This window comes from Bos grunniens, chromosome 11 (genome assembly GCF_055505025.1).
Source record: "Bos grunniens cultivar Pamir isolate PY7600 chromosome 11, Bosgru_T2T1.0, whole genome shotgun sequence".
NCBI classification, from domain to species: Eukaryota; Metazoa; Chordata; class Mammalia; order Artiodactyla; family Bovidae; genus Bos; species Bos grunniens.
Window position 1 is genome coordinate 105,711,427 of NC_141175.1, and position 22,901 is coordinate 105,734,327.

At 51.2% G+C, this 22,901-nt stretch overlaps 1 protein-coding gene across 2 annotated transcripts in view; it reads right to left on the bottom strand.

Moving 5' to 3' along the window:
• Positions 1-21,089, bottom strand: part of MALL (mal, T cell differentiation protein like) — a 32,984-nt gene extending 11,895 nt beyond the window's left edge. For both annotated transcript variants that reach the window (XM_086328283.1, XM_086328285.1), the window contains exon 1: positions 20,952-21,089. In XM_086328283.1, coding sequence (XP_086184409.1) covers positions 20,952-21,056 — 105 coding nt within the window. In that variant the 5' untranslated portion in view covers positions 21,057-21,089. The remainder of the gene's footprint in view (positions 1-20,951) is intronic.
• Between the last annotated feature and the right edge of the window lie 1,812 nt (positions 21,090-22,901).

The window sequence follows — 22,901 nt, forward strand, 5'->3', positions numbered from 1 at the left end:
ATCTTTAGAGCCCGCACTCTGCAACAAGTGTAGCCCCCACTTGCTGAAACTAGAGGAAGCCCACACACAGCAATGAAGACCCAGCACCAAAAAAATAAATCTATAAATAAAATGCATTCACTCAGATGGCCTCATTTCATCTGTACAGGAATTCAAACTCCCATGGGCTTTCTACAGAGAGCGGCCACTTGATACCTGCTGCCTCTTACTGCCAGCTTCCCTGCCTCAGCCCTACCAGGCCCATCAGTGCTGGCAAAGGGTCTCCCCACCCCGGCTCCTGCCATCAGAGGCCACCCTGGGCAGACACTGCCACACGCGCCCCATCTATGTGTCCACACTTCATTCTCAAAGTGTGTGAGACGCTGCCCTCCTGGGGAGCATCTGGAGGAAATGGAAGGAGGGACTGAGGTCTGAGGCCACGTGGGACATAGAACGGGGCACTGGTGGGGCTCTCCACCTCACCAGATTTCACGCCGCAAGGCGGGGCCCTGAGCATTTGGGAGAATCTACTCAAATTGCCCCTTCTTCTGGGCATAAAGTTTGCACAATCAGCTTTACGCAGAGGAATGTTATTCACTTTTTATTTCCACACCCTCTATCTTCTGAACATTATAAGGAAACCAAGGCCAAGGCCAATCTCCAGGTGAATTTAAAACTAGTGGAGTTTGCTATCCTGTTTCTGTCTCAAGCAGCCTTGGTTGAATTCATTACAGGGAAAACAGTTTTGACTATTTATCTTGACTTTTTTTTCTAAATTTATATTTAGCTTTCCAAATTTGCTTGGCAACCTAAATCATTCTCTCCTTTTAACACTCGGTTTTTGATATCTCAAGAGCTAGAGATATTTTTAGATGTTGGGGGCTGGCCTTCAACGTGGAAGAAGATTGTATTAAAGCCAAGTGTGTTTCAAGCAAGTGTATTTCAAGTACGATTTTGGCGGTCTGTTTCTTAAGAACAAACAGATTACTCACCTGTGCATTTTCTAAAGGTTGAACTGAAACTGGAAGGGATCACTTAAGGGAGGGTAGAACTTAATAAGTTTATTTATTACTCATTCTTCTCTACAACATGGAGAATAGGCCCCTCACATTTACAGAGCTGGTTAAAGAGCTAGAGGATGAGAACTGGGGTAACAGCACCCAGATGCAGTCAGGAGCAATGGCCAATTCCAGATCGGGGCTGGGGAAGCTGACATATCATCAGAGCAGACCGCAAAATATTTTCAAAGGCTCTTGGGCTTAGGTCAGAAGGATTCAGAAGGCTGCTGCTGACTAAAGATGGGGCAATTTGACCTTCAAATAAATATAATAACGACTGTGATTGCGCCTAGTCGCTCAGTCTTGTCCGACTCTTTGTGACCTCATAGACTGTAGCCCGCCAGGCTCCTCTGTCCATGGGATTCCCCAGGCAAGAATACTCGAGTGGGTTGCCATATCCTTCTCCAGGGGATCTTCCTGACTCAGGGATCGAACCTGTGTCTCTTGCATTGGCAGGCGGGTTCTTTACCACTGCACCACCAGTGGATTGGACTGTATCAACCAAGTTGAAATCCATGAGTTGAAAATGATGCTTTTTAAAAGGTCTACTTGGGTCATTTTTGGAGGATGCTTATTATTTTGGAAGGCAGTTCACCACTATACCGCCAATAATTATTCTTTTGAAAAATGCTTAATAAAGGAAAATAATCATACCAAAGCGTGGCATAAGGGTAAGGCGCTTCTAAAACACATAATTTCCTGAGCCTGAACCCTCAGAGCCACACCCTGAGTCCTGCTAGTCCTGGGACCATCCGGGGACTTCGAGGAAGCCCCATGGTCTGGATGTTGCCCCAGAGGTGGTGAGGGAGGCTGCATTGTTAAAAATGTCCCAGGTGACGCAGTGAAGACTGAGAAGCCCCAGGGCCCATCTTGCTGCTTCCAGGCTCTTCCACTCCAGTTCACGCACAAGCAGTTCTGATGCTTCCGGGTTCAAATCCTAGCTCTGCTAAAGGGGCAGATTATTTAACTCATTTCTGCATCCATGTCCAGTTCATCAAACAGAGGAGGCGGGGAGGACTCCTCTTTCCTGGTTCCTGTGAGCATTAGATGAGTCTCTCACGCACGGGGTGAGTGTTGAGCAGCCACTGTTGGCCGTGTTATTGGCTATAAGGACACGGGAGGGAATCTTCCCCAAGAAAGACCCAGGAGAGGGAAAGTCCAAGGCCAGTCTTCCTGAGGGATAGGAGGTTCACTTCTGGAAGAGCTGGGACACCAATCAGCAAGGAGATGAGATAGCACTGAGGGCCACAGACCCTTCTAAGGAGTTGATGAAAGCTTTGGTCACCTAGAAAAATGTACCTGCATACATGCGTGATTTTATCTACAGATGCGGGGACTCACAGTCCCTCCAAGCCCACCTGCAGCCCCCAGGTTGAAGTCCGTTACCATTTCCAGGATAGATGATGGTGCCGTCAGCCAGTCTACTATTTTGACGCTGTTGATCAAGACATTAAATGCATATGCTCTTTGACCCAGGAATTTCACGTTGGGAATTTGTCCTATAGACAACGCATATGCACAAGATGGTGAATGTACAGTGTTGTTTATTGAAGCCTGCTGGTTACGGGAAGATAAAGAAGCATCCCAAATGTTTCATCTGGTGTGAGGGGGTGTCGCGAAAGCAATTATGTCATACAGTGGAAAACTCAGCAGCCTTCAAAGAGAATGAAAAACTCTGTATATCAGAATAGAACAAACCCTAGAATTGTACAAGGCAGAGAGCAGCGTGCCCAGCGTGCTATGATTTACGTAGAAGAAGAGAACGTATGAGCGTATGTATGTATATATGTGCATTGGAATGAGACCCAATAAACCAATCGCCCTCACCTCCCGGGAGGAGAATTTCTTGGCTCAGAGACAAGATCTTATAATGAATCCAAATCACCAACATACACATTGAAAAAGAAAGAAGAAAGACACTGGGCTGGATGATGGGGGCTCACTTCAAAAGTCAAAAGATTTTGCAGCAAGATGAATGGGCCTAGAAGACTGGCACACTGAGTGAGGTAAGTCAGAAAGAGAAACGCAAATATCATATGATAGCACTTACATGTGGACTCTTAAAAATGGTACAACTTATTTACAAAATAGAAATAGAGTCGCAGATGTAGAAAAGAAACCTATGGTTACCAAGGGAGAAGGGGGAGAGGGAGAAATAAATCGGGAGATTGGGGTTGACACATACGTACTACCGTATACGGACAGCTAGCCTGGCGGGCTACAGTCCACAGGGTCGCAGAGTCGGACACGACTGAGTGACTGAGTACAGGGAGCTCTACTCAATACTCTGTAATGACCTATATGGGAAAACAATCTGACAAGAGTGGATATGCTGTGTACAACTGATACACTTGGCTAAGGCAACATTGAAAATCAGCTATACTTCAACAAGCATTTTTGAAAAGATTTTGAATGAAGAAGAGGATTGCCTTTCCTTTGGGGGAGTGGATCCGTCCTAAGAGGACCGAGCAGGAGGGGAGCCAGGGGCCTCCGAGGGGCTAGGGGCAGGGCCTGGGTGCACTGCCACAGGCCGGGAACTTCACTCTGATCGCCCGTGAGGACAGAGCTGCCCTTGCAATGACCCCATGTGAAGGGGGAGGAGGGGCTGAAAGACACCAGGCTCAGGGCCGAGCCTGGGTTCCTGGCCGCTGCTGGGAGGCGTGGTCCCGGTGGGGCCAGCCATGGGGTTGGGAGTAGGAGGAGATGCTGGCCATACGATACTCTGGGCGATACCAGTGGCAGGTTTTTCTGCATAGCTGGGTGTTATTTCAGCCTGGCTGGTCCATTCACCACTGACACTGCATTCCTTTCCTTACCACTTGGCTTAATCTTCACAAAGCGTTGGTGGCCCCTCCTCCCCTTCACTGGTACTTAGGTGAACACAAGCTGCAGGAAAAAGGCGAGACTCTTTTTCTGGGACTTCCTGGGACTTCCCTGGCAGTCCAGTTGTTAAGAATCCACCTTGCAATGCAGGGGACGAGGGTTCAATCCCTGGCCAAGGAACTAAGATCCCACATGCCGTGGAGCAAGTAAGCCCACACTGCAACTATTGAACCTGTGTGCTGCAACGGAAGACCCAACGAGGTCAAATAAAGAAATAAACATTCAAGAAGCAAAAAAGAAAAGGCCAGACTCGAGACAGGGAGGCCCGGGAGGGCAGTGGGGCCAAGTGAACTGGGGGCTCCTGCTCCCTCTGATGGCCCGGGAAGAATGAGCTGAATGAAGAACAAGGTCTGGCTTGTCCACGATGGGAACCAGGACCATTTCGGGGCCCCTTCTGATGCTGAGATGTTTCAAGATGAAGAAAACTATCGTCCCACACGTTCAAGTAGCCACGGCCCACATTGTGTGAGTCCAAGCCCCTTGGCCATTGTTTACCTTCCCCAAATTGTGATAAAATGCACTGAACAAAGTGTGCCATTTTAACTGCTTTTAAATGTACAGTTCAGTGGCTTCCCTAGGGGCTCACACTGGAAAGAATCTGCCTGCAATGCGGGAGACCTAGGTTCGATACCTGGGTCTGGAAGATCCCCTGAAGAGGGGAATGGCTACCCACTCCAGTGTTCTTGTCTGGAGAATTCCTTGGACAAAGGACCCTGGCAGGCTACAGTCCATGTGGTCGAAAAGACTTGGACACAACTGAGCGGCTAACACTCACCTTACTCAGTGGTATTAAGAGCATCCACAAGGCTGTGTACCATCTCCACCACCCATCCATCTCCAGGACACTTTTCATCTGGCAAAACTGAAACTCTGTCCCATTCAACACGAACTCACCATACCCCCTCCTCCAGCCCTTGACAATCAGCATTCCTCTGTCCCTAAAAGTTTGACTACTCGACTTTGTACGAATGGAATCATAGAGTATTTGTTCTTTTGTTTCTGGCTTATTGCACTCAGACTATTATCCTCAAGCTTCAATCATGCTGTCAGAATTTCCTTCCTTTTAAAAGCTGAATAATATTCCATTATGAGGGCTTTACCACTGATGGCTCAGTGGTAAAATATATAAATATATATATAAATATACACATATATACATCTGCCTGCTGATGCAGGAAACACAGGAGACGTGGGTTCCATCCCTGGGTCGGGAAGATTCCCTGGAGAAGGAAATGGCAACCCACTCCACTCTTTTTGCCTGGAAAAGTCCATGGACAGAAGAGTCTGGCAGGCTACAGCCCATCAGGTCACAGAGTCAGACAGAACTCAGTGACTGAGCATGACAACATTCCATTATACGAATATACCACATATCTATTTTATTTCATTTGCAAAATATGTATTTACTTACTTATTTTTGGCTGGGCCAGGCCTTAGTATTGGCATTCGGGCTCTGGAGTGTAGGCTCAGTTGTCCCACGGTATGTGGGAGCTTAGTTCCCGAACCGGGGATGGAGCCACGGGCCCACCAGAGAAGTCCCCTCATGTCTATTTTATTTACTCATCCTTTGACGGACACATGGGCTGCTTCCGCCTTTCAGCTGCTGGGGGTAGTGCTGCTGGGAACATGAATGTACAGCTGTATGTTTGACGCACATCCTTTAGAAGGGAAAAAGAAGACAAGCCCCATGCAGGAGCTGCTGTTTGGAGCCCATCTGGCAGTTCTGGTACCAAACGCCCAGAGAGTCACAGCCCCTTCAAACAGAGCACCCCGTTCGTGTCACCGAGGCCAGCACAGGCGTCCCTCAGGACTTTGGTACCGCCCACTCAGCATGCCTCAACCCCAGGGTGATTTAACGGTTTAAATGATACAACAGGAATCAGATCTGTGTTTTATTTTCTGAACATGTGGCATGTGGAGTCTTAACTCCTAGAGCAGGGATCAAACCCGTGTCCGCTTTAATGGAAGCGTGGAGTCTTAACCACTGGACCACCGGGGAAGTCCCTAGATCTGTTAATCATTTTTTCAATCCTAAGATTTTAAATCGCTTGTAAAATTAAGGTTAATGTTATCAGCAGAGGAATTCTTCTATGTTATGTTCCTTTCGGGGCCGAGTGCTGGTTGCAAACTGCGGGGAACATACATTTTGTATTCAGGTTTTTTTGCATTTTTCCATTGTGCTACGTGGCTTAATGATATCGTCGATTCTTGGTAGTTCTGTCAAGTTGCCCTGAACGCTGGCATGTTTAGCTGTGAATCGTGAATCATCGCTCCTTGGGAAATACAGACTACATTCCTACAAGCTTGTGGTCAAAATAGCGTCATCAACTGATCAACAAATAACTTTGTTTTATGTATCTTTCTGTTTAAAGACACATTATTCAATATAGTTAATATGTAATGTTAATCCATTAATATCGAGCTGTCACCAACAGCTCTATAACTATGTGCCTACCTAACACTTACTGTGTAAGGCAAGTCACTGCCTTGCCAAACTTAGGAACACTAGACATAACTTCAGCAGTGTACTTGCACTATTTTGAATACTAAAATCAACAAAAAGCCAAGCACAAAAATGAGCAAGATGGGGCACTAAACAGACTTGGGAAAGGACCCTGTTAACACTCTGAGCTGTAAGAAGGCAAGGGCTTCCCCACTGGCTCAGTGGGTAAAGAATCCACCTGTGATGCAGGAGACGTAGGAGCTACGGATTCGATCCCTGGGTTTGGAAGATTCGCTGGAGGAGGAAATGACAACCCACTCTAGTATTCTTGCCTGCAAAATCCCATGGACAGAGGAGCCTGGTAGGCTGTAGTCCAAACGGTCAAAAAGAGCTGGACATGACTGAAGAACCAAGCATGCATTTAAGAAGGCAGGTATTGACCTCAGGTTGAAATGTATGTGTCTCAGATTTGTGACTCGAATTTTTTTCTGCACTGCCTTGAATGACACGTCCTCGAATCTGCGTGACAACACCTCAAGTATGGATTGCGGGGTTACAAATAAAGTTTAGTGAGCAAAGGGAACTTGGAAGTGCAGAATCCGTGAGTAATGAGGCCCGCCTGTACTTTCAACGGCACCATTACGTTCCATCACGTTGGTAAAACTTCACTTAGTCAGTGAGGCCCCAGGGCAAAGAGGGTGGATGTTTGTGGATTTTCCCTGTTATAGATGATGCCACAGTAGGTAACGTTGCAAAGAGAGTTGTCTTTTTTTTTTTAATTCTTTCCATGGGGCTTCCCTGGTGGCTCAGTAGTAAAGAATCTGCCTGCCAATGCAGGAGACACGGGTTTGATCCCTGATCTGGGAAGATCCCACATGCTGCAGAGCATCCAAGCCCGTGCACCACTACTGAGCCTGCGCTCCAGAGCCCGGGAGCCCCGCAACTGCTGAGCTCACGTGCTGCAACCGCCACAGCCCGCCGCCCTGGAGCCCACACTCCGCAGCAAAAGAAGCCCCTGCAAAGAGCAGCCTGAGCACTGTAACGAGAGGGTAGCCCTGCTTGCTGCAACTAGAGAAAAGCCCGAAGAGCGATAAGATAAATAAATAAATTCTTCCTATGGAATAAACTGCCCAACTGGGTGTACTGGTGGGCAGTGGGGTGGGATGGGGATAGGAGATGTAGCAGGTGACTTTCCAGCATCCGTTAGGCTCAACATATCTCTTGGCTGGGACACATATGTGACCACCCTGGACAATGAGATGCAAGGCTTCTGGGTCCTGGGAAGGGTTTCTTCCTGCCTCGGGGATGAGACAGTTCTGTCCTTGCTCTGGCCGTGGCTTGTCTGGGTTTAGGCCTGGAGCTATGATGAGGAAGAGGAGAGAGACGGGAAGAGGCTGGGTTGGATGACACAACTGTGCTGCCAAAGAACCAGCCTGGGCAGAGCCTGCCAGCTCCTCCGGGCTTCCGGGGATGTGAGGTCTTCACTTCCCTTCTGTTCCAGCCGTTCTGAGCCAGTGGCAGCCCTCGCCACGGCACTGCTAAGGACCTGGGATGAGAGTCTGCTCACATGACCTATGCCCTTCACCACCTCTTAGAACCCCACCCCAGCTGGCTTCCCGGAATCCCCAGGCCAAACTCGGCCAGCACCCAGCAGTCTCCCGAGCCTGTGCAGTGCCCCCAGTGCCCAGCCTTCCAAACGGCAGCTGAGATCTGTGCGTGGCTGATGAAATCCCCCTGCTCACTACCGGCATTAAAAGGTTAGGCAGGGACTTCCCCGGTGGTCCAGTGGCAGGGGGCCCGGGTTCAACTCCTGGTCAGGGAGGTAAAGATCCTGCGTGCCGTGATGAAGACAGAAGACCCATGCCACAGCCAAGACCTGGAGCAGCCAAATAAATAAACAAATACATATTTCTTAAAAAAGTTAAATAGACTAGCAGCAACATGAATGGACCTAGAGATGGTCCTCCCAAGTGAAGAACGTCAAAGACAAATGTCTTATGATAGCACGTACACGTAGAATCTTATAAAGATGCAAATGAGTTTATTACAAAGCAGACTCATATAGAAAGCAAACTCACGGTTGCCAAAGGAGAAAGGGGTTGGGAGGGATCCATCTGGAGTTTGGGATTAACAGATACACAGCACTATATATGAAAAAGATAAACAACAAGATATACCTACTGTATAGCACAGGGAAAAACCATATTCAGTATCTTGTGAAAACCTATGACGGAGGGGGACTTCCCTGGTGGTCTAGTGGCTACTCAATACAGAGGACATGGATTCAATCCCTTGTCCAGGAAGATCCCACGTGCCTTGAGCAGCTGAGCCAGTGCTCACAGCTACTGAAGCCCTCTCGCTAAGAGCCTGTGTCCTACAGCAAGAGGAGCCACTGCTCGCTGCAACCAGAGAAAGCCCACCAGAGCGCCGAACACCCTGCTCAGCCAAAGATAAATGAGTAAATCCATCTAAAAAAAAAACATAATGGAAAAGAATCTGAAAGAATATATATGAATCACTTTGCTCTACATCTGAGGCTAACACAACATAGTAAATCAACCTTACTTCAATAAAAAGTAGTTTGTTTTGAAAAAACAGGTAAGTAGACCACTGAAGAAAATACAGTGCATTGTTCATAGGAAAGGGAAATACTGTTTCCTGAATCTTCTGTTTTAATTAGTCACACACAGACACACACACACACAAAGTTGCCACGGAAACACATTTTTTCCGTGCATCACAGCCAGGAGTGGACCCCTAGCTCCAGTCTTCCTCTTTCTGTCTGAGAGCCTCAGTCCAGGCTGGTGCGGGTGCCCTGCCCCCCACAGCCCCCCGTGCCCTCCCCGGCGTCAGCTCCCAGCTGCGGTGGCTACGGCAGCAGGAGCCTCAGCCCTGGTCCTGGGGGATCACGCTGAGGTCTGCGGGAAGCTGAGCCTCTGAGAGGAAGCGAGAAGGGATGAGGGGCTGTCAGACACTCAGAGGAGTTCCTGGAATGTCTTCCGTCTGCGGTGATGGAACTTGGCATAAAGGCACCAGGGCCTGCACAGCTGGGGGGTAGGGGCCCAGCCTCTTTCAGGCCCTCCCAGGGGTTGGGGCAGGCACCCCTGAAGTCCTCACCTAGCTGCGGCCCTCCCTGTGGGCGGCGCAGGAACCCCAGCGCCCATGTGGGTTCTGATTACCACCATCTCTGCAGCCTGTGAAGCTCTTTGGGCTGGCATGCCACCTCCTTTGATGGGGGAGGAAGCCGGTTCTGAGAGATCAAGCTACTTCCCCCAAGTACCCATGAGCAGGGGGCATGTGGCAGGCCTGGGCTGCAAGCCGGGACTCCCAAACCACTGGCTTTATGAGGAAGCTCTAGGCGCCATAATTCAACCCAGGATCCTTCCAAAGACCAGTCACTGCGTACTGACTCTTGCAGTGAGAATTTTCTCTCTGTGGCTTTAAGGGTAACAGGAAATTGCCTGCCCAGGCCCCTTGAATACCACGAGGACCCCTGTCTTATCCGGTCCACTCCAGAAACAATGGTGCGGGCCAAAGCTCCGTCCACCCACCCCCTGCAGAACAAGCCATATTAGGAGCTCCTGGTACCCTCAAGGGCTCTCAGGCCTGGGCTGGCCCTGCGCCAGGGAAATCGGTGCCTGCCCTGGGGTGTGAGCCCGGGAGAGGCAGGATGCCGTCGGGAGGGGCTGGTGAGTCAGTGGCCCCGCCTCCTCTGCTTTCCTCCCCTCCCTCCATGGCTTCCTCCCCTAGGACCGCACCCACCCATTCAGACCCCCCCGCCCCCCTTCCCACTGGCCCAACTTCTCATTGACTCAACAGCACAGATTTACAATGTGACATAAACTAGGATAATAAAAACATTCTTATTCCTCCAAAGTCTAAAGGGCTTTTCCTTCCAGTCTCAAAAAAAACAAAAAAAACTAAGCATTTTGGGGAACACATTCTCCCCCACATTTTTAAAAAAGCTTGTGTACCTTAGAAAAGTTAGAAAGTATGGGAAAGATGTAAAGAAGCAGTATGAATGCATCCTGCTCCCCACAGTGGCCTCACAGACAGACTTCCCCATTCCCCAGCCCCACCACCTCCCTTCTTGGCTCCACTATGCTTATTAACCTTGTGACCCTTCCCATTGTCCCCAGAAGGTCCCCCGATGAGCCCCTGGGCTCAGGGGAGGTCCCCACCTCCTCCTTCCCACAGGAACCGCAGACATCTTGTGACCAGTGCCGTGTTCCTGCCCTCAGTCGGGCACCGAGGACCCAAGGATGTCACCATGCACTCTAGTCCCTGGGACTCCTGCCCAGCTTGCTCCTTCCCTGCTAGTCTAAGACCAGATCCTCGAAAACAGGTACTGGACCAATGTCACCTCCTCCAGGAAGCTGCTCTTGTTTACTCCTTCCTAGGTCCTGGATGGAGGACTCTGCCCTGTGGTCTTCGAGTCCTTGGTGTGGGGCAGGGAGCCTGGCACGGCGCACAGGTGCCCAGCGTGTGCTGTTGATCGCCTTGAGCAGGAGGCAGGAGGCAGCCTGCTGGACTCTCCGCTCACTGGCAGCTCAGGCTCGCCTTTGCGGGCCTGATGCCCACCCAGCTGGCCGCCCCTGACGCCTCTGGGCCAGTGGCTGGCCCAGACACGGACGGGCATTTCTGCCAGGTTGCTGTTGTTTAGTCCCTAAGTCGTGTCTGACTCTTGCGACCCCATGGACTGTAGCCCACCAGGCTCCTCTGTCAGTGGGCTTTCCCAGGCAAGAATACTGGAGTGGGTTGCCATTTCCTCCTCCAGGGGATCTTCCTGACCCAAGGGTGGAACCTGAGTCTCCTGCCCATTTCTGCCAGGAGCTGGGACCAAGTGGGAACAAACACCCATCTGTTTTATCCTCACCCATACCTTCACACACAGGAAGGACTAGCCAGGAACATGCTGTCAAAGAGGACAGTGTTCAGGGAATTTCTTGGTGGTCCAGTGGCTAAGACTCTGAGCTTCCAATGCAGGGCACCTGGGTCTGCTCCCCGGTCAGGGAACTAGATCCAACATGCTGCAACTAAGACCCAGCGCAGCCAAATAAATTTTAAAAAAGCGGGGAGGATGTTCAAATAAACACACCATTCCTCCCACCCAGCGTCATGTGGGCAGAGAGAGAGAGTCAGAAGGGCAAGTAGGGGCAGAGAATCCCTCCAAGGGAAGGGGCTGGGGGAGGGGGTGTGTGCCACGTCTTTGAAATAGATCAGAGGACTCTGGAGCCCCACACCTGTGTTATCTGGACCCCCGGGCTGGGGGGAATCCATGGAGACCCCACCCTGGGCTGCACTCTGGGTCCAGCCTGTGGCAGGAGTGACAGAGCTGGGCACCTGAGGAGCCGTGGGCCTGTGGTCTGCTGCAGCAGAGCTGGCCAAGACAGAGAACATCTGACTAGGTAGGCAGCTGAGGGCACGGTCAGCTCACAGTAGGGGAGGAAGCAGGGAAGGGCTGGTGAGAGCAGTCAAGGCCAGGGAACCTGCGTGGGGCTCCTCTATCCCACCCACTCTGGTCTACTCCCTGCCCCTGCCAGTCCGGACAACACTCTAGAAACCTCTCCTCGCCCCGGGGAAAGTTCTCCAGGCAGAGCACCCCTGGTAGGGCGCTGGCTGCAGGTGGGGCCTGCTTATCACTGAGACTTCTTATCTGGGGCTCCACGGTCAGGGCACCCGGCTGTTTCCTTCAGGGCACCTGCTGTGAGAGGAATTCTCCTGGGGACTGGCCTTCCAGCAGCAAGGCTTGGTGGCCTGTCTTGTCTGAACTGAGAGAGGCCACCAGCTCAGGGAAGGTTGCATGTGGTTCAGCTGAATTCTTGGAGGAAGAACAAGCTGAATTCTTGAAGGAGGGGAGCATGCAAAACTGACGATGTGGGCTGTTAGTTCCGAGGGTCCCTCAGCTCAAACCTGTCCTGCTGTGGTCTGCTCTGCCAAGCGGGCGGGACTCTGCCAGCCACAGCTCCCAGCTCCCTCCAAAGCTGGATTCTTTTTCAGTTTTTTTAAAAAATATTTATTTATTTACCTGCACCAGGTCATAGCTAGGGGCTTCCCAGGTGGCACAGGGGTAAAGAATCTGCTGGCCAATGCAGGAGATGAAAGAGAGGCTGGTTCAATCCCTGGGTCAGGAAGATCCCCTGGAGTAGGAAGTGGCAACCTGCACCAGTACTGTTGTCCGGGAAATCCCACGGACAGAGGAGCCTGGCAACTTACAGTCCATGGGGCCACGAAGAGTCGGTCACGACTGAGCATGCACGCACACAATTTGACTCGGTCCTTAGTTGCGGCATTTGGGATCTAACTCCCTGACCAGGGATCGAACCTGGGCCCCCTGCACTGGGAGCATGGAGTCAGCCACTGACCATCAGGCAAGTCTGGAACCTGGATTCTTGCAAGGTTCTGGCACTGGGAGGACTTGAGTGGGTTCCTGTCACCATCACTCCTTGGGTCTCCAACCTTAAGGTCCCTGTGCCTCTGCTCTGGGGAGACCAGTGGGCTCAGCACACCCTGTCCCCACAAGGCCCACAGCCCACTGGGCAGGGCCCCCTCTCACGGGACTCCTGGGTGCGTGGCAGTCGTTTGGTGTACTCATCAGCGTCTGGGGCTTCAGCTTCTTCTCTCTGCCCTTTCAGCCTTGCATTAGTGGTGCAAACAATCCCCTGTGCTGCATCCTATCTGTGGGCAGACCTTCCTGGGCATTCCGTTCTCTCCCAAACACGACGGGCACCACTTGCTGTCCTTCCCACCTAGTCTCCATCTGCCCCCGTCAGGCATCAGACTCCCCAAGGCGGGGGCCATGTCTATCTTCTGCCTCTTCACAGTCCTGTGGTTGCCATGGGGTAGGGGCTCAATGAATATTTGTTGAGTGAATACATGGGATTTAAGTGGGATTGTCTTCCTCTTTCCTTGCAGTCTGAGTGTACAGGTTTGTATACATTTCCTTACAGTCTGAGTGTATACACTCCTCTGAGTCCTGGGAAGCCCTGGTCTGAACAAGCGAATATCTAATCCCTTAATCCAAACCCTGGAAAGAAACCAAATTCTCACCCTGAGCAAGCTTGTCCTGACAGCATCCCTAAACTCCAGGAGCCTTTAACAAGTGAGGCTGTGCACCCTTACTTTTTCCCTGTCTCAGGGTGCTCTTTAATGTTCATGCATCACCCCTTTAAGACAGGATCCATGACTTACCATATCCTTTTTATTATTGTCTTTTTATTCTTGTAACCCCCTGAGAGCAAAGCATGGGTCTAGAATAATAGTAACACCTCAGTAAATATTTCTTGGTTTGCAACTGAAATTCGTTCATGAGAGACTCACACTTTCTATAAAACTGTATTTATTTATTTAGCTGTGCCAGGTCTTTAGCTGTGGCGTACAAACTCTCAGCTGTGGCGTGTGGGATCTAGCTCCCTGACTGGAGATTGAACCTGGGCCCCCTACACTGGAAGTGAGGAGTCTTAGCCACTGGACCACCAGGGAATCCCAAAGACCCGCACTTTTTAGTAAGAGGTTTAAACATACCACCAACAATAATGTGGTGTGGGCTCACATTTCTTGTGTGGATGCTCCCAGGAAAGTCCTTACTGCAAACCCAGAGTTGTCTGAGGAGATCTTTGCTGATGCTGCCCTGCCGTTGAGGCTCAGAGTGGTTCAGTCACCTGCCCACGGTCCCACAGCCACTGGGCAACAGAGCCAGGCTTATCCCTCTCAACTGACTCTGTGTGACTGAACCTGAGCACATCAGGAGCCTCCGAGGGTAAGGGCTGGGCTTGGGGCCAGGAAGTCAAAGAGGGCCCAGGCCCTGGGGAGGTTGGAATCTGGGTCCTTCTTACATGGCCCCTCTCTGCTCCTGCTCTGCTCCTCTGCCGTCCTTCTCGGGAGCCTCGCTCTCCCCCAGCCTCACACTTTTCCCTCCCTGTTCTCTCTTCCTGCTGCAGCTTCCCAGGGCCTCCATGGGCATCATTTTGTTGTGTCTCAGTGGTACCCTGGCCATGGAGGCCTTTGGTCCCCTGGTCCTGCAGGGGCTGGGCGAGGTCAGAGGGGGCGAGGCCAGGGACCAGGCATGGAATGAAGGGAAGGACAGATGCCCCGACAATGAAGAAAAGCTGGGGCAAACTGAGTTTGCTTTGCTGCTTCCCAGAAGCATAGAGAACTGAAAGCGGGGCAGAAGGGAGCAAGAGGTACGACTTTTCCTTTTGGAAAACTCAGCTTCTAAAGAAGTTTTGCAACAAAGAGGAAGGAACCTGCTTGTCCTGAGCCAGGCCTGAGCGGAGCCCTGCCTCCCTCTCTCTCTGCCCCACGCAGTTGACAGATGGCTCCAGGGTCCAGAAAGTTCCCAAACAGCGCTTTCACATACAGCCTTGCCTTACGTGTGTGCTCTGTCGTGTCCAGCTCTTTGTGACCCCACGAACTGTAGCCCTCCAGGCTCCTCTGTCCTTGGGATTTCCCAAGCAAGAATACTGGAGTGGGTTGCCATTTCCTCCTCCAGGGTTCTTCCCAACCCAGGGATCCAACCGCATCTCCTGCATGGCAGGTGGATTCTCGACCACTGAGTGAGCCACCAGGGAAGCCCATTTACATACAGACAGAGCAGAAAAAGAAACCGGCTGAACTGCAGGTGAAACTGGGGATGTGGGAAGCAATGTGAGCTTCCCAGCTGGAAGGTTCTGGAACGAGCTTCTGGGGGAGCGGGTGGGGGAGTGTGGGTTGGGAGAGGGGGTGGGGGTGTCAGAATATTTCCTTCTGACCGTTGTGCAGGCAAGTTAAAAAGCTGAAAACATTGAACACCGAACAGAGTGTTCATCTTTCCTTTTAATCAGCTGACTCTAGAAACCTTCTCAGCTGTTTCTTTATAATTAGTCAAGTATCTCATTAATAAGTGAACTACTGAAAAGGTTGAACGACTTCCTAAAACTCTCCCTCAGTTGTAGTCGCTGTTCACGCTTTCATCTTGTTAAAAAAAAGCCGATGAGCCAGCTTAGAGCAGCCAGGGCCTCAGGGGGCCACGTGCTCCCTGCCCCAGGCCGGACACCCGCACAGTGTTTGCTCTCAAGAGCCAGGCAGCGAGACTGTGAGTCACCTGGGCCCCTGCCCACCCAGCGCTGGCACCAGAAGACTCCCATGCTAACAGAGAGATGGAGAGAGGAAATAAACAACGTCTGCTCTCACCTTAAAATGCACGGATTCAAAGCCTCCTCAAGCTTGGAACTTAGGTTTTGAAATTAATACTGTTTTCAGATGAGAAATCTGAATTCAACTGTAAACCAAACAAAATGCAAACTTAAACATTAAACTCTCTAAAGGCTCATCCGTTGCCTGTGGAAATGTAAAATGGTCCAGCCACTCTGGAAAACAGATTGTCCATTTCTTAATAAAAAATGAAGCAGACACTTACAGAAATCATACTCACTCTGGCATTTACCCAGAAAAGTGAAAATTACATCCACCCAAAAGCCTATATGTGAACGCTCACAGGAGCTTTATCAGAATAGCTAAAAATCGCAAAAGACCAAAATGTTTCTTACTGTATCAGTGGTTAAACAAACTGTGGTAAAGCCACACTGTGGAATATTACACGGCGATGAAAAGGGACACACTACTGAAATGCACCTGATTTGGATGGACCTCAGAGGCATTACGGAGAAGGCAATGGCACCCCACTCCAGTACTCTTGCCTGGAAAATCCCATGGACGGAGGAGCCTGGTGGGCTGCAGTCTATGGGGTCATGAAGAGTCAAACACGACTGAGCAGCTTCACTTTCACTTTTCACTTTCATGCACTGGAGAAGGAAATGGCAACCCACTCCAGTGTTCTTGCCTGGAGAATCCCAGGGATGGGGGAGCCTGGTGGGCTGCTGTCTATGGGGTCACAAAGGGCTGGACACAACTGGGCAACTGAAGCATTCATGCAGGCATTATGGTGAGTGGAAGAAGCTAATCGTTAAAGACCAGGTACTGTATGATGCTATTCGCTTCTGTGACTTTCTTGAAATAAGAAAATTACAAAGACGGAATTAGTGGTTTCCAAGGGTGAGGAAGGGTGGTGAGAGAGGATAAGGTAGGGTGACCATAATATGGAAGCAAGGGTTTCCCTGTTGGCCCAGTGGTTAAGACTCCACGCTTCCACTTCAGGGGGCACGGGTTCAATCCCCGGGCAGGTAACTAAGATCCTGCATGCCACCCAGCGTGGCCAACAAAATTTAAAACAGAAGCAGGAGGGAGGTCTTCACGGTGATGGAATGGTTCTGTGTCTTGATGGTAGTGATTACATCAATCTACACGTGAGAAAATGGCATGGAATATAGACATAGCCTACGAACATTAGTTACCTGGTCGATATTGTATTAAATAGTAGAGAGTTATTATGAAAGCTGTGACTACTGTGTGGGAGACCTCTCTGAAATGTCTTTGCATCTGCCTATTAATCTATAATCATGACAGAAGTTTTAAAACGTGCATTTTAGTGTGAAAGACTCTAAAATAAACTTATCTGGGCAAAGATCTGTAAGAGCAGTCTTCGGGGAGCAGAGCTAGCCGGGAACACGCAGACCCCCTGCGTCCATGCTGTCCCAGTCTGTCGCCATCACTGATACAAAAGAGCCCGAGATTCTTGGCAACAGAGGTGGTGCGAGGACTCAAGGCCCCTTGTTGAATTCTGCACGCCTGGAGGTTTTGGCCCCTCGCTCCATGGGAAGGCCCTCGCTGTCTTGGGGAACAGTGGCTGGATGGAAGTACGCCTGCGGTCACCACAAGTGTACACTCTGGCCACCCCATTATGGACCACCTGCGAGTCCACGTCACGAATTTTGCCTTCTCTGCCCCTTTTTGCTGTCCTGAGCTCCCAGTTTTAGAATCCACTCTCTGGAAAAATCTGCTCTCTGCCTTAGAAAAGCACATGCCTGTCTGTGATGCCTTAGGTCCACAGACTGAGAATCTGGGACCCCCAGGGCCTGGGGCTCAGGGGTCAGCTCTGTGGGTAGAAGTGGTCAGCATACTCAGGAGGCCCAGGACAGAGGAACTTCTGCGAGGCTGGCCCTGCTCTCTCCTCTCTAGCCCAGCACATCTGCTCATGGCGATCAGAATCAACCACCAAGGACTTTCCTGATCATCCAGTGGTTAAGATTCCAAGCTTCCACTACAGGGGGGCTCAGGTTCGATCCCTGGTCGGGGAACTAAGATACTTCGAGCTGCTTGGCATGACCCAAACAAAACAGAACAGCATCAATCACCAACTGGAATTCTCCCCTCCTGTTTACGTCTCCATCCACGCCCCAGATAGGATGCAGGCTTGGTCTTACATTCCATGCTGCTGCTGCTGCTGCTAAGTCGCTTCAGTCATGTCCAACTCTGTGCGACCCCATAGACGGCAGCCCACCAGGCTCCCCCGCCCCTGGGATTCTAGAAGCACTCATTTAAGGAGCAAGCAGATGCAAAAGAGCATGTACAGAATAAATCCATTGAACACACACATATGTGTATAAATGGGCTTCCCTGGTAGCTCAGCTGGTAAAGAATCTGCCTGCAATGCAGGAGACCCTGGTTCAGGAAGATCCCCTGAAGGAGGGTACCCACTCCAGTATTCTTGGACTTCCCTGGTAGCTCGGATGGTAAAGTATCCAACTAGCAATGTGGGAAACGTGGGTTCAATCCCTGGGTTGGGAAGATCCCCTGGAGGAGGGCATAGCAACCCACTCCAGTATTCTTGCCTGGAGAATTCCATGGACAGAAGAGTCTGGTCAGCTACAGTCCATGGGGTCACAAAGAGTCAGACATGACTGAGGACGCCTGCATACATGCATATATATGGATTATATTTCTTTCTGTAATCTTCTAAGTGTTCAATAATGAATAAGGATTCCTTGAGAATTAAAACTAAATTTGTGATGAGGAAACATCAGACAAGGCTGAATGGAGCGAGATGGTACACAATAATTGATCAGTATTCTTCAAAATACTCAAGACAAAGATGGTGGGAATTGGCCCAGATTAAAGTAGATGATGGACTCTCCTGGTGGTCCAGTGGTTAAGACTTCACCTTCCAATGCAGGGGGTGCAGGTTCAATCCCAGGGAGATTGATTCCACATGACTCGTGGCCAAAAAGCCAAAACATAGAACAGAAGCAATATTGTAACAAATTCAATAAAGACTTTAAAAATGCTCCACATCAAAAAAAAAAATCTTAAAAAAAAAAGTACTGAAATGGTCATGTACACATGGCTATGTTAAAAACAACAACCACAAGGACCTATTCTTTAGCACACGCAGCTCTGCTCAGCGTTATATGGCAGCCTGGGTGGCAAGGGGGCTTGGGGGAGAATGGATACATGTACGCGTAAGGCTGAGTCCCTTATAGCTTGTATATGGCTATACCCCAATACAAAATAAAAAGTTTTTTTTTTTTTAAATGAAATGTAATCAGAAAATCAAGTTAAAATTAAATCTACTTAATTAAAAAAAAAAAGAGTAGATGAAGGAATTATGGCCACCAAATGCCACTCGGAATTCTGAGCTGGATCCTGGATCAGGAGGAAGACATCTGTGGGGAGTTCAGGACAGTCTGAACAATTGATAGTCTAATATTGATGCTAATTCCCTGATTTTGACAGTTGTACTATGTAAGATGTGGTCCTGAAGGGAAGCTGCGTAGGGAGTACCTGGGAGCACTCGTACTATTATTGCCAGCGTTGCTATAAATCTAAAATTATTTCAAAAGAAAAATAAATGAATGAAATGCTAAGTGACAGTCCCCCACCCCATGAGATACCTAAAGCCCTAGAGCCCAGCACAATCATGCACTTTTCTCTCCCCAGAAATTCCATCTGAGGAGCCCAGTATCCTGGGGGTGACTGACCAGATGGCCCTGCATTCCTTACTCTGGAAATCCCAACCCTCCAGCCTTCTGCCAGCTGGCCTCTCCTGGAGTCCAGACCCTTCCCCCTCCTGCCCCCCAACCTGGAGATTCAGCCTGTCCTTTGAGGTCTAACTGCAAAGTTGCCTCCCAGGGGATAGGCTGGGGCTCCTCCCTGCCTTGACAAGGTTGGGTGGCCTCTTCTTGCTTGTACCCGGCCCAGCAGTGGCCACCCCCCCACACATCGGCTGACTGTATCGTGGAAGCGCTCAGGGGCCTTCCTGGGCAGATGGGGAACCTGCAGGGTAGTGGTCCTGTCACCAGTGGCTGGTGCGGCTGACATGGAACACATGCTCCAAATAAGTGGGGGAGTCCAGCCCCACCACAGCCATTCTTGTGGTTGTTCCAAGGCGAGGGGCACACCTGGTCCAGAGAACTCTCGGGAGCACAAAGATGCATTAGTCTGGTGGGACGCCCTCCCTTGTACAGCCAGGCCTGGCAGAAACCTATTCTTGGCTGGGGTTTCAGCTGGAGCCACCCAAACGCCGGACCCACCCCGCCTGGCTTCCCTTTCTTATTGCCACCAATGGGCATCCTTTAGCCAGTTTATGTCAAAAGGTGCTCAATCAGGCTGGCCTTCTGGGCAGACGACAGGATGAGAGGACCTTCCCGCCCAGTTGGACGCTGGAACCACGCTTTGTCTTTTCCTCCCTGTCTGAGGCCAGTGCTGCCAACTCAGAGCAGCACCACAGAGGTATGGAGAGAGTAACATGGCAACATACATTACCACATGTAAAGTAGACAGCCAATGGGAGCTCAAATCAGTAACAACCTACGGGGTAGGATGCAGAGGCAGGTGGGAAGGATGTTCACGTGAGAAGGGACATGGGTAAACCTGTGACTGATTCGTGTTGATGTTTGGTAGAAACCAACACAATACTGTAAAGCAATTATTCTTAAATAAACTTTAAAAAAAGAAAGAGAAAATACCTGCCACAAGCTAGATATTTCAGAAGGTGTTCAAAGACCGAAATAAACTCTGCCCTAAGTCGCTCACCAGGCTCGTGTCCCCGTCAGTGAAAAGGACGTGGTGACAACCGGCTCAGAGTGGACTCAGGTTCTGATGTCCCCTCTGCACTCGGCAGGCGTGGGGCCAATTCAGCCATAAAAACAGTGAAGGAAAGGAAGGCAGTGAGAGGTCGCAGAGAGCACCCAAGTGTCTCACTGTTTTATGGCCCATGTTGTCATAAGCAACCTCCCCTGGGGAGTCCACGCAAGTCAAAGTTCAGGATCAATTAGGAAAATACTGGAAGGGTTACTCTCAGCAGGAAAGACAGAGTGCGCCTCCCTGATTTGAACTTTAAGAAAGTACAGAAGGCAGGTAGTTGGAGGAAAGAGACCACAAAATAGAAGTCCATTCCTAACATCCTCTTGAGGATCCAGGACGCTTTAGCGATTCCTCCAGGCCTCCGATCACCAGGTGGCCTGCCCACTACCCCAGCTGGTTTCGTTTTGGGAGGAGGAGACCCACTCACTCTGCAGAAGCCCAGAGGCGCTCTGGGAGGGACTAGGGAACCCCGGGCCCTGAGCTCCACAGGAGACCAGAGGCCACGGCAGCTCTGGACCCGGTGCTCCTTCCCCAGGGGCCTGCTTCCAGCTCCAGGCCAGCCCCTCCTTGCTCCCTCCCACCCCTCACCCGGCCACACTCTGTGCAGTGGACCCCGTGGCTGCACTCACCAGCTCGGGCAAGAAGAAGGCGTAGGGGATGGTGAGAAACAGCGAGACCCCGGAGGGCACGTCAGGGGGAGCATGGCTGGTGGCGGGCGGGTCCCGGGAGGCCATGCTCTCACCCTCTGCCTGGCGCCCTGGCTTGGCAGCCCGTGCCCGCAGCCCTTCAAATATCACCTCCTGCCCGACACACCCATCAGACGTCGCCTGGAAGGGAAAAAAAAAAAAAGTTCCAGCCAAGCAGGTCCTTCCACTGGCTTCAGCCAAGAGAATGCTCAGTGAAATGCGGTTTGTGTATCAGACAGGCCTTCCACCAGCTGTGGCAGAGCCGCTCAGGAAGGCGAGCAGGAGCCTCTTCCTAGACTTTTTCCTCCAAGGAAGTTCTGAATCCCAGGCATGCTATTCCAGGGGAGGCCAGCTGCAGTAGCTGCTTCCACCTGGTGCCCAGGACAGGACTGAGCTGCCCCTGTGACAAGGACTGTTTACTGAGGGCCTACTGTGCGCTGTGCTCAGTCCTGTCCGACTCTGCGACCCCACGGATCTAGCCCGCCAGGCTCCTCTGTCCATGGAATTTCCCAGGCAAGTATACTGCAGTGGGTTACCATGCCCTCCTCCAGGAGATCTTCCCAACCCAGGGATCGAACCAGGTCTCCCGCATTGTAGGCAGATTCTTTATTGTCTGAGCCACCAGGGAAGCCCTGAGGACCTCCTAGGAACCACGAAAAGTTCAGACACCTCTGGGAGCTACAGCCCGACTCGTGGCTGCTTTGCTTCTTTTCCAAGCAAGGAGACCCAGATTGTGCCCTGTCAAGTCAAGGTCACAGCTTGCTCTGCTTACCGCTGCTCATCCTTGAGGACCCCACGCCGGTCGGGCTCCTGCCCGGCCCTGGCAATGCGACACTTCCTTCTCTGTCTGCACTCTTTGTCACCGTCAGTCTCTCCTAGTGTTCTCACCCAGCAGATGGAGGTCTCTGTCTCTGGGATGAATCTACCCCAGTGGGCACCAGAGCCCTCCTCCCCTCCCTGTCCCGGCCCCCTCACTGGGCTGGTGCCTGGGAGCCGGGCTTGGAGCCAGGTCAGATCCTTCCTGTCTTCTGCCTGCCTGCCTGCCTCCAGGGCTGTGACCCAGCAGCCAAGAGGCTCCTTTCCCGCTAAAGACAGGGCCTGGAGATGTGGGCCCTTTGCCTGCCTTCCTCTCGGCCACCCTGGAGAGTGGCCTAGCACCCCAGAGTCCGATGGGGATGCTCCGGGTTGGGGTGGGGGTTCCTTCCCACTGGAGTGGAGGGGTTGCAAGAAGGCCACCCTGCGTGCTGGGTCAGGAGGCGTCCACCACGAAAGGCCAGTTCCTGAGCAAGGACAGTGCCTGCCGGGGCCTGCCTCCTGCCACCTCCCCTTCTGTGGGGAGAGCTGGGAAAGAGCCAGGGAACAAGGGAGATGGACGAATGAGCCTACAGCAAAGGCACAGCAAAGACAGGCAAAGTGTTCATGGAGCAAACGTCGAACCAGCCTGGCTGTGCCCTCCTCCAGGCCTGCGGGATCTGGCGAGGGGAGTGAGGCTCTGGTCCCACCGGCCTTCCAGCCCCAGCTCTTCTGCAGGATGGACGCAGCACGCAGGTGCTGCCTAGGACTCCCACCTCTTGCCACCTCTCCCGACTGCTGTAACTCACCGTGGCCACTGTCTTGAGCCGTAGGATACCTTGTACTTGGCCACCGACAATGCAGTGTTCATGGGAACAGCTCAGGGAAGGCAAGCAGGATAAGAATCTTTCTCCGGCTCATTTCACATCTGCAAAGTGAAGCTAATATCTGAGGCTGGAGCTCCTGAGAGATTGACAGAGCTTGAGCCACTTCTACCTTCTGACACAATTCGTATGTTAAGAAGTGAAGATGTGACAATGTAAAGTTGTAAAAAAAAAATGGCATATTTTAAATATTCTGTAGTGCTTTCCAGGTGGCTCA